This window comes from Pan paniscus, chromosome 1 (genome assembly GCF_029289425.2).
Source record: "Pan paniscus chromosome 1, NHGRI_mPanPan1-v2.0_pri, whole genome shotgun sequence".
Taxonomy (NCBI): Eukaryota; Metazoa; Chordata; class Mammalia; order Primates; family Hominidae; genus Pan; species Pan paniscus.
Genome location: NC_073249.2, coordinates 11,269,978 through 11,279,724, shown reverse-complemented (window position 1 = coordinate 11,279,724; position 9,747 = coordinate 11,269,978). Strand labels below are relative to the sequence as shown.

The following is a 9,747-nucleotide window of genomic DNA, read 5'->3' as shown; positions in this document are numbered from 1 at the left end:
GTTCAGGAGTGTAACATCTTTACCTTGCTGAAAGGTCAATTTAGCAGTTATTCCCTGAAAAATAAGTAGGTGAAGTTGATAGAACCAGGATTAGTTTCAGAGTTTCAGTGAGAATAGGAAGTACCCCAGAGTATGGCTGAGCAGCAGCATCAGTTATAAGAAAGTTCCTTAAACAGGATGTTTGCCTTGAGAAGTCAGTGATGGTATCCCCACCCACCCCCTTTAAAAAAAAAAAAGTCTTAGTTCTTAAGACTAGGAAACTACTTGTCAGTTCTGGCTCAAAACTAAGTCTCTGATGATCAAGCCACCTCCAGTTGGAGGATCTATGATCAGATACCTTTAGTCACTGTTCTAGACATTGGTTTAAGTCTGGTGCTCAGACCAGGGAAGATCAGCATCATCTAGGAAATGGCTGGAAATGTGAGTTTAAACCTTTGTCCAGACCTACTGAATCAAACTCTGAGAATGGGACCAGGCCTACTGAATTCAAACCGAGAATGGGAAAAGTCATCTGTTTCTACCAGCCCTCCCATGATCCTGAGGCACACTCAAGTTTGAGAACCAGTGATCTAGATTCATAATTAGTTCTACCCTAGTTTCCTTGATCTTATGGAAGAATTTTATTCCACATTCTCTGACCTAAGACCTCTACTAAGTCTGAAATTTTTGTATCAGTTTTTATTCTATTCTCAGTTGAGTTATACTACCCAAGCTTAAGAGATAAAGTGATGTGAACAGATGAACTAGTCTGAAATTAACCTTTTACCTTTCAAATGAGAAGCTCAGCACAGGCTGGGAGTACACTCTGGTTTTATTGACACATTTGGTCTGGGCAACTCTTCTGTTTCTTGACAGCCAAGTAGGATACTAACAAGGCTGCAAGGATTAAGGTCCCAGAAAGGCCTGCCACCCACAGAACTTTCGAGTCTACAGGAACACCTGGAGGATGGATGGAAAGGTAGGTTAATGTATGCTAAAACCAAGTGATTCTGTGTCCTGACAAAGACTAGCAGTCTTCTGCTATAGGAAGGTCAATTTCTTTTGACTAGAACAAGAGGGATAGAAAGGAGGAAGTTGCTTTGATTAGTAATTTAGTTCACTAGTTTGATCTCTTCCCTCTTGGATACTTACGGAGCTTTTCTGGAGGGTCCTTAGTGGCTTGGAGTAGAATCATGGGGCCTTTGCTAGAAACACTAGCAGTAGTGTTCTGAGAACTGTTGTCAAAATTTCTTCTTCCTGTTAGAGAAATGAGACCTAGTAATTCATTAGTTTTTGCACACATAGGGCAGGGATAGAAAATGTTATGGTGCAAGGCCAAGTGTCTCTATAAAGCTTGGTTCTATGCCTTACAAAAACCTCATTAAATATATTAACATGTACTTGAACAAGTGAGATTTTATATCTGATGCCATTACCTTAGTTTCACCAGGACTTTCGTATAAAGATGTTAGAAACTATCCCTGAACTGCCATCCTTTTCTAAATAGTACTTTGACAGTATCATGTTTATAATTCAGAGATCTTTCCCTGAAATTCAAAGGTAACTATTAGAACAGAACTTGGAGGCTGAGATGCAGAGAAAACAATTTAATGAGTTTAGATCTGGTTTTCAAGTGAAGTAAAACAAATTTCATTCACTTGAAATATACATTTTTACATTTTCTGTATCCTATGTTTTATTAAGAAAGATGGCAAAATGGCAAATGGAAGAGTGGGAAACAAAGGACACACCTGCAGGTAGACAGTGAGGAAAAAAAGCTTTCTGGAGTTTGAGACCAGCCCAGGCAACATAAAGATCCATCTCTATAAAAAAATAAGACAAAGGCCAGGCGTGGTGGCTCATGCCTGTAATCCCAACACTTCGGGAGGCCAAGGCAGGTGGATCACCTGAGGTCAGGAGTTCAAGACCAGCCTGGCCAACGTGGTGAATCCCTGTCTCTACCAAAAATACAAAATTAGCTGGACTTTGTGGCACATGCCTGTAATCCCAGCTACTCAGGAGGCTGAGGCAGGAGGGAGGGGGAGGGAGAGGGGGAGGGAGAGAGGGGGAGGGAGAGAGGGGGAGGGAGAGAGGGGGAGGGAGAGAGGGGGAGGGAGAGAGGGGGAGGGAGAGAGGGGGAGGGAGAGAGGGGGAGGGAGAGAGGGGGAGGGAGAGAGGGGGAGGGAGAGAGGGGGAGGGAGAGAGGGGGAGAGAGAGAGGGGGAGAGAGAGAGGGGGAGAGAGAGAGGGAGAGAGAGAGAGGGAGAGAGAGAGGGAGAGAGAGAGGGAGAAAGGTTGGGCATAGTAGAATACGCCTGTAGTCTTAGTTGGGAGGCCGAACTGGGTGTATCACCTGAGCTCAGGAGGTCAAGGCTACCATGAACTGTAATCATGCCATTGTACTCCAACCTGCATGACAGAGCAAGAACTGGTCTCACGAACACACACACACACACACACACAAACACACAAACACACAAACACACAAACACACAAACACAGTGTAGAACTGTTTTAATTCTACTTCTATTTGCCAGTTGTAGGACCTCAATCTAAGATGGTTCATTCTTTAGAAGTAGTGATAATATGCATTTTTGGAGATGTTACTTAATGTTGTACTTTGCATAATAAAGCACCATTTAGTTACTATGAGTTTTGCTAGAAGGCACTTAAAGCTTTAGAGGTCATGAATCCGAACTCAGAGGCTAGGCAAGTACAGGTAGAACCATGTAGACATACAGACACATTGACTACTTAGAAGCATTGGACCCAACGAACTAGAGACCACATTCTAGGTCCAGTCATTCTACTTATAGATCTTTTGGCTGCATTGCCAGACCTGTCAAGCAGGTATAGACATGTTTGTCAACTATTCAGGTGTATCTTGTTAAAATGAGACATAAGATAGGCCATAAACTGCCTTGGTTGGTGGATGAATTAAAGTTTATATGGAAAAAGCTAAGGTTGAGGGTTACCCGAACATTTATAGCTTGTTTTAGGAGACATGGGATTCTGGGAAGCTAGTCATCTTTGTTCTATGGCACTGCAAGTACTTAGAGAAGCCTTAGTAAGATGAATCTTCAGTTTGAGTTGTTTGGCCAGAGACTAGGAAAGGTTAGACATGGGACTCAAGATTCATTCAAATCTGTCCTCTAACAGCTTGGATACTCACGACTGAGATCAGGACAGGTTACCACACAGGATGGTGTCTCAGCAGGCTGGCAGACTGACACGCTGCAGTGTAGATGCACCTGGGAGCCAACAGAATTCAGGTCATTTGTAGTATCACCATGCCATGTATCTCTAAACCTGCTTTGCCTCCCCAGGAAGAGGTTCAGGAAGTTATCAGAAAATTGATATGGTCCAAGTTGATATCACAATGGCACTAAGGAACTGGAGTCCAATTGACAGATGTCACTCATGTAATTGGTAACAAGGGTTGCTCTGAGTCAGTACCAATAGCCAGCATTAAAGGGCTTCCTTGGCTGCAGAGTAGTAGGACATGGAAACAGTTGTAAGTTGGGGAGGTTCAGAGCCCTGGTGAGTGTCATGGAAGGGAACATCCTACCGGTCCCCTGAGGGCCTGTTTCTCCACTGTAGGGTTCACAAAGCTGAAGGTGAAGATGCTGAAGCGCTGGTGGTGAGAGGGAAATGGAAGATCCAAGGCTTTCTCGACAGGGATCAGCTGGGTCTGATAGTTGTCTCCAATGTAGGGGCAGCTAGACCAAGAGACCCAGCAGTCAGGATGGGCTTCTTTGAGAGTCTCAGCACAGGTGTATGAAAGAACCACTTACCCCTTTACCAGGATGGGCCACTGTGGCTGACTCAGGGGGTCAGTGCTGGGTGTTGCCCAACACTGTTGTAGGAGCAGCCCCAGGTAGGGGTCTGTTCTGTGAAGGATGGAGACCTCCACGTAAATGGGATCCCGAAGCAACTTCACCACTGGGTAGTCACCAACACCATAGTAGGAGCCATAGTTTTTATCTGCAAGAGGCAGAAATAAGGATTTGAAGTAGTAATCTCTCAGTGACTTGAGGGACTGTCACCCCTTTAAATAACCCCAAGCCCCTTAAGTGTCTTGTTACTAACTTAGGGTCTTCATGCCCCAGAAGACTCGATTTAGACTATAGGCCAGATACTCCAGCCAAGGGGGTCATACCTTTGGCAATCTGAAGTTCCAGAGTGAGGGGTCCAGGCTGGGTCTCAGGAAAGGGTGGTGGGAGAGTGAAAACCTGGACATTGATTGGGAGAGAGTTGCTACTTACTGAGTAGCTGCAGCTGACATGGAGCCTGCAGAGAAACAAGATTTTAGCTAGTTGGTTGTGGGAAGTGGGTGTCAGTTACACATCCTTTCTTTTTAACTCAAGGAAAGCATTAAGTGCTAGACAAGTTTATAAGTATGATGGATGTGGTTCCTGCCCTTCTGGGAGCTGTATTTTAGTTGGGGAGACCAATATACAAGTAGGACCAATGTTTGAGTTGGAGATAAGCACACAGAAATAAAGATGCATCATGAGAAACAGATGCTTGCCATAGAGAAGATCAGGGAAGACCTTAGAGGTACCCTTGATATGAAGGTGAAAGAAAAACTTGAGGTAGAGGGAAAGCATCACCCAATATAGAGCAAAGCGTGGAGGCAAGGAAATGCTTGAGGCCCTTTGAGAATTCCATAGAAGAACCAGGCTGCAATCGGGGAATAGTGAGTAAGGGACTGAGAATGTTAGAAGTGAACAGGCTGGAGATGAAGTAGGAGCTGTTTTATGCAGGGTCCTGATGTTCATCTTAAAGCTTTTTTTTTTTGTCCATGGCTTTAAGGTGTGTGATTTGACCGACTTAAGGTTTTAGAGGAATTCTTTTGGCTACAGCATGGACAGTGGAGAAGGCCAAGATGTAGAATGGAGAAATGTAGGCTGAAATGTAGAATGGAGAAGGCCAAAATGAGAAAAAAATCTAGTTAAGTGAAATAGCAGAACTCCAGGTGAGCTTGAGGCTTAGGTCGGGTTGGAGACAGCAACACAGACGGACCTAATCAAGTAATGGGCAGTGCAATTGGTGAACCAAGGTAGCAGACGGGTTTTCTCCTATTGCTGAGGAATGCTCATTTGTGGATTCAGGGCTTACCTGAGAATGCCCACCTTATGGAAGAGGGGAAGTCATTCTGGCCAAGCCCTTACCTGAAGATGCTGTCACGAGTGACAGAGCCACGGCTCCCATTTTTCACATCCCTAGTTGCCACCAGTTCATTTTCGTACACTGCTCGGTCTCCAGTGATCTACAGAAATAGATGGAGAAGTCTTGATCATTTCTGTTAGTGTTATGCTGCTTGACTTGCATCTTGTCTAAGCCCTCAGCAATGCTACCCTGTTGTATGGTATATTTCCTATTACTTCAGCAGAGGTAAGAACACATAGCAGTGACATCCTGGCAAGTTATCACTTCGCCTTATCTCAGGACAAAGGAATAAGAAGGAATTTGAGCACCTAGGAGAGGAAGCTGAAGCACTACCAATTCCAGTCAGCATCCCTGCTGGTTTTTTCTCTATAGCATGGTAAATGACAGCCCCTTAGCTAGATCACAGCTGTGATGGTCTTAGCTGAACACTCAGAAGAGATTAACTTTTTCAGTGATGAGGCATTCTCCTGCCCTAGGGACTCTCCCAAACTCCAAGTAGTAGTCACAAGTATCGTTCACGGCCAACGTATTTCAGCTCTCCCCCACTAGTCACTGCAACCTTCCCACCCAACTTCCAGAGCCAGGAACAAAGCCCAACTGCTCACCTGTCTTGTGGTGCCACAGGAAGTAAATGGAAACTGGAACAGAACAAAAGCTTGTGTTGCCATCACAGGGTTACACGCACTGTCATTCCTAAGGGCCAAGCGCACAGAATCCAAGAGCAGTGGTGGCGAGGTCACGTTCCGAGACACAGCAATAGAGAAATGGCCCTCTCGGGTACAATGCATGGTCACTGAAACAGAGCAGCTGTGCTGAAGGCAGGTCATCTCTCCCATTGTGGGGAGAACCAGATGAAAGTCTAACCACTTAGTTACTTTTAATCCCACTGAGAAGTTGGTGACAACTTCCCAGTGACAACCTCAGTGCAAGATCAACCAACCACAGTTTAACCCAGGCTCTAAATGATCTGGGGTTGAGTCTTGCCTCCCTGACTTATTGTGTGACCTCAGGCAAGTATTGCACCTCCTTGCTTCAGTTTCATGTGTTAAGAGGGGGATAGTAGTTCCTACCTCATTTTGCTTGTCAGTTAAGATTAAGATCTTGGAATAGCGTGTGCGATATATTAGGTTGGTAGAGAAGTAATTGCAGCCTTTGCCACAATGGCAAAAGCCGGGATTCCTCCTGCACCAACCTATACATACTCTGAGGTCGAGTTTATGTTAGAAAACCTCAGAGCAGGATTAGAGACATGCAGAAAGCAACAGCCTTGAAGTGACTCTCCCTAAACAATCCCAGACCATCAGCCAAAGTCGCTATAAGTTTCTGTCAGTTAGAAGTTATCTGGCACTAGCAATTATCTGGCACATAGCCTTCAAGTCTGAGCGTTATTGGCTTTATGTCTGGATTCTGGGAGAATGGACAGTGGGAGTTGTAGAAGTCTGTTACATTGGGATCAAGTGTTCTTGGATGCATGGCTACATGGCAGCCTGCTATCACTTGATGTTTGCCTTCTGAGCAAACCCCTCTCTGGGTTTCATTGTAATTGCCACACTTCCTCAGCTGGTTTCAGAGGCGTGCTCACTTACTCACCGGTGTTTCCATAGTAGCAGGAATTCACCTCTTCAGAGCTATAACAACAGCCTAGCCCTTCACAGTCTCCTCGAGAGATGGGTGAAGGTGCACATGGCAGTCTGTCCCGTGCTGGGATGGAGTCACACCAGTCAGTATCTGGAGCATCTCGGGCTAGGTTTTGAAAAAGAATAAGTCAGGTTAGGTAATGGAAAAATTAGTCTTGAATACCATTTTGATACAAGTCATTGACTTTGGATTCCTGTAGATATGTAGATGATTGAAATAGGTGTCTATTCCATATTGTAGATAGTCTCGAGAGGTTACATGTTGTAGATTAAGTCTTGGGAGGTTGTCAACATTAAGTCACCTTGTAAGAGTGCCCTGACATTAGTTTAAAAAAGAATGTCAACAAAATTGGTAGAAGCAGCGGGGGCTTCTTACTCCTTCTAGTAACAATCCTTCCTTCTGTTCTTTAGAGGCGTTTCTCAAGCCTTAGTTTGGATATGAGTTACCTGAAGATTGTTTTTGAGTTCAGATCTGGTTCAGAACTGGGGTGGGGCCTGTGATTCCTCATTTTATTAGTGCTGCCCATCCTGGCTATGTATTGGGAAGGAAGGCAGGTGAGAAGAGTGAATTTAGAGTTTGAGTCTGTTCTGACTTTGAGGACGGGCTCTCAGTCAGGCGAGACTTTCTAAAGTTGAGTAGGCATCATACTTCCTGCTGTTTCCTTAGGGAAATGCTCAGATACCCCTCTCCAGCTTGTGGGATGGAAGACCTGGGTCCTAGTCTCAGTGCACATCTAGCTCTGTGGAGGTACTTTTCCAAGTTCCCTTGCTAGCTTCAGTTTTATTTCCTATCATTCTCCCCATGGGTGAAAAGCTCCTGGTTCTGGGAGAGTTCTTTGAATCCCAGCTCAGTCATTCACCAGTGATAGGCCCTTGGGCAAACTTCCTGGCAAGAGATAGGTTGTATTTTTTTTTTTTTTTTTTTTGAGACAGGGTTTCGTTCTTGTTGCCCAGGCTGTAGTGCAATGGCATGATCTCAGCTCACCACAACTTCCGCCTCCCAGGTTCAAGCAATTCTCCTGCCTCAGCCTCCCGAGTAGCTGGGATTATAGGCATGCACCACCACACCCGGCTGATTGTGTATTTTTAGTAGAGATGGGGTTTCTCCATGTTGGTCAGGCTGGACTCCAACTCCCGACCTCAGGTGATCCACCTGCCTCAGCCTCCCAAAGTGCTGTGATTATAGGTGTGAGTCACTGTGCCTGGCCAGCAGTAGTGTTTGCAGCACTATATTAGGGTTAGGGAAGGTAACACCTGAAGTGCTTACCCACAGTGCCTTGGCATTGAGGAGTCTCAATTGGTAGTTATCCTAAGGATTGCCCATGGAGGTGAGAGTTGGGACATGATCCTTCCTTCATTAGTGTCAGGTGTCACTGCACAGAGCAGGTCAGAGAGGACCAAGAGTACTTTCACGCCCCACCCCCGCCACCCCTACAAGACCCTGAGAGCTTCCAGCCTTTACCTAGAAGATCCATAGGACACTTGAGCAGCTTCCTCTCTGTAACCACCTTATGTTCAGCCGCACCCGCTCCTTCAACTCCGACTGGCATGATATAGTGGGAGTCCTGGAGAGACAGGCCCTTGGGGGTCAGCCTGGATGGTAGCATGAGGGGCTTCACACAGTCTCCCTGGCCATTGGGTCATACTCACCCACTCAGTGACATAGCAGCTGCTATAGGTTGCCTCCAACACCACGGAGCTGCCCGGACCTTTTCTTATCCAGGTGCCACAGTCGGAGTCATTCTGCAGCTTGTGCAGCAGCCCTTGGTTGTCTGGAGGGGTGGGGAAGAGGTGAAAAAACACAGCGGTCAGTCTCCAGTGCCAGGAAGGATAGTCAGCCTTGCCGTTAGACCCCAAGGAGCAATGTCAATAAGAGGAACAAGAGGGAAATCAGATTCAGATCAGATGTAGTTATAACTTAGACTATCTCTTTTGCAGAAAGATGCAACAGGGCTCAGAAGGTGAAAGTATCAATACGGGAAGCTAAGGAGACATCTTAGGTAGTAGAGGAGACATATCATTGCTTGGCTAAGCAAGGCAAGTCATCAAACTTACCCCATGCTATCAGTACAGGAGGAGACGTTGCCTCCTGGCTGAGGTTTACAGCAAACTGGAAGCTCCACGGCCCACAGTGGAGCACACTGGAATAATCTGGTGCCTCAGGCTTCTGCTGGCCACTCACAGCAAGAGATAATGAAACACACAGCAAAACGCACCGCAGCAGCCACATAATGCTACCAGGAGTTCCTGCCGGCTGCAGACTCTCCGCCTCCTCTCCCAAGAGCCGAGGGTCTGCCTGCCCAGATTCCTTTATATACAGAAGTCAGGCTTGTTTTCAGCTGCACATCTTTGTGACACTCAGGTGGGATGCCTTCAGAAAGGGGAATTCCTCTAGCCTCATTTGCTTTGGGGCACAGTCTGCAGCTGCCTCACATTAAATACCACAATCCAGGCAGACTTCAGAGCCCAAGAAAAATGTAGTAACTTTTAGCTAACAGAAAGGAAGCAAAGAAAGCTTCCTCAGGGTTGCTCAATATAGCATTTGTCCCACCAGTTTATTGAACTTATTGACGTCAGAAGACCTCCCTCTAGAATTTTGCACATTTGGGTGTGAAACTACCATCTATGAGCTATGGGGTCTGGGTATGTTACAAACTCTCTGAATCTTGGTTTTCTCATCTGTAAAATGGGAATGCTATCTCCTGGCAGTGGTGTGCTTGAGGATTAAGCAAGAGATTCTATGTCAGGTGCCTGGCACAGTACTTGGCCAAGCAGTGAGTGCTCAGTCAACATTGTCGGGTGAGAGTTGGGGCCCTTGAGAAGCCTTGTCACCTTCTCCATCCATTCTAGAAAAGTTTCTGTACAATTAGAGCCTGTCTTGAAATTCTAGAAAAAAATCTAAACTTATTTCCTGAGAAAGGTTGATTTTGAACCCTCTCCTGGTCCTTAGAGGGAATCCT

The 9,747-nt window shown here is 45.8% G+C and overlaps 1 protein-coding gene across 1 annotated transcript; it reads right to left on the bottom strand.

Annotated features, from left to right (window-relative positions):
• Nucleotides 1-793: 793 nt before the first annotated feature.
• Nucleotides 794-9,304, bottom strand: ZP4 (zona pellucida glycoprotein 4). Its single transcript, XM_024930005.3, has 12 exons — nucleotides 8,843-9,304; nucleotides 8,438-8,559; nucleotides 8,250-8,352; nucleotides 6,741-6,893; nucleotides 5,756-5,943; nucleotides 5,153-5,250; nucleotides 4,138-4,268; nucleotides 3,773-3,962; nucleotides 3,547-3,697; nucleotides 3,151-3,229; nucleotides 1,132-1,236; nucleotides 794-939 (listed from the first exon to the last, which is right to left on the bottom strand). The coding sequence occupies exons 1-12, from the start codon at nucleotides 9,015-9,017 to the stop codon at nucleotides 812-814; spliced, it is 1,623 nt and encodes a 540-aa protein (XP_024785773.1). The 5' UTR covers nucleotides 9,018-9,304; the 3' UTR covers nucleotides 794-811.
• Between the last annotated feature and the right edge of the window lie 443 nt (nucleotides 9,305-9,747).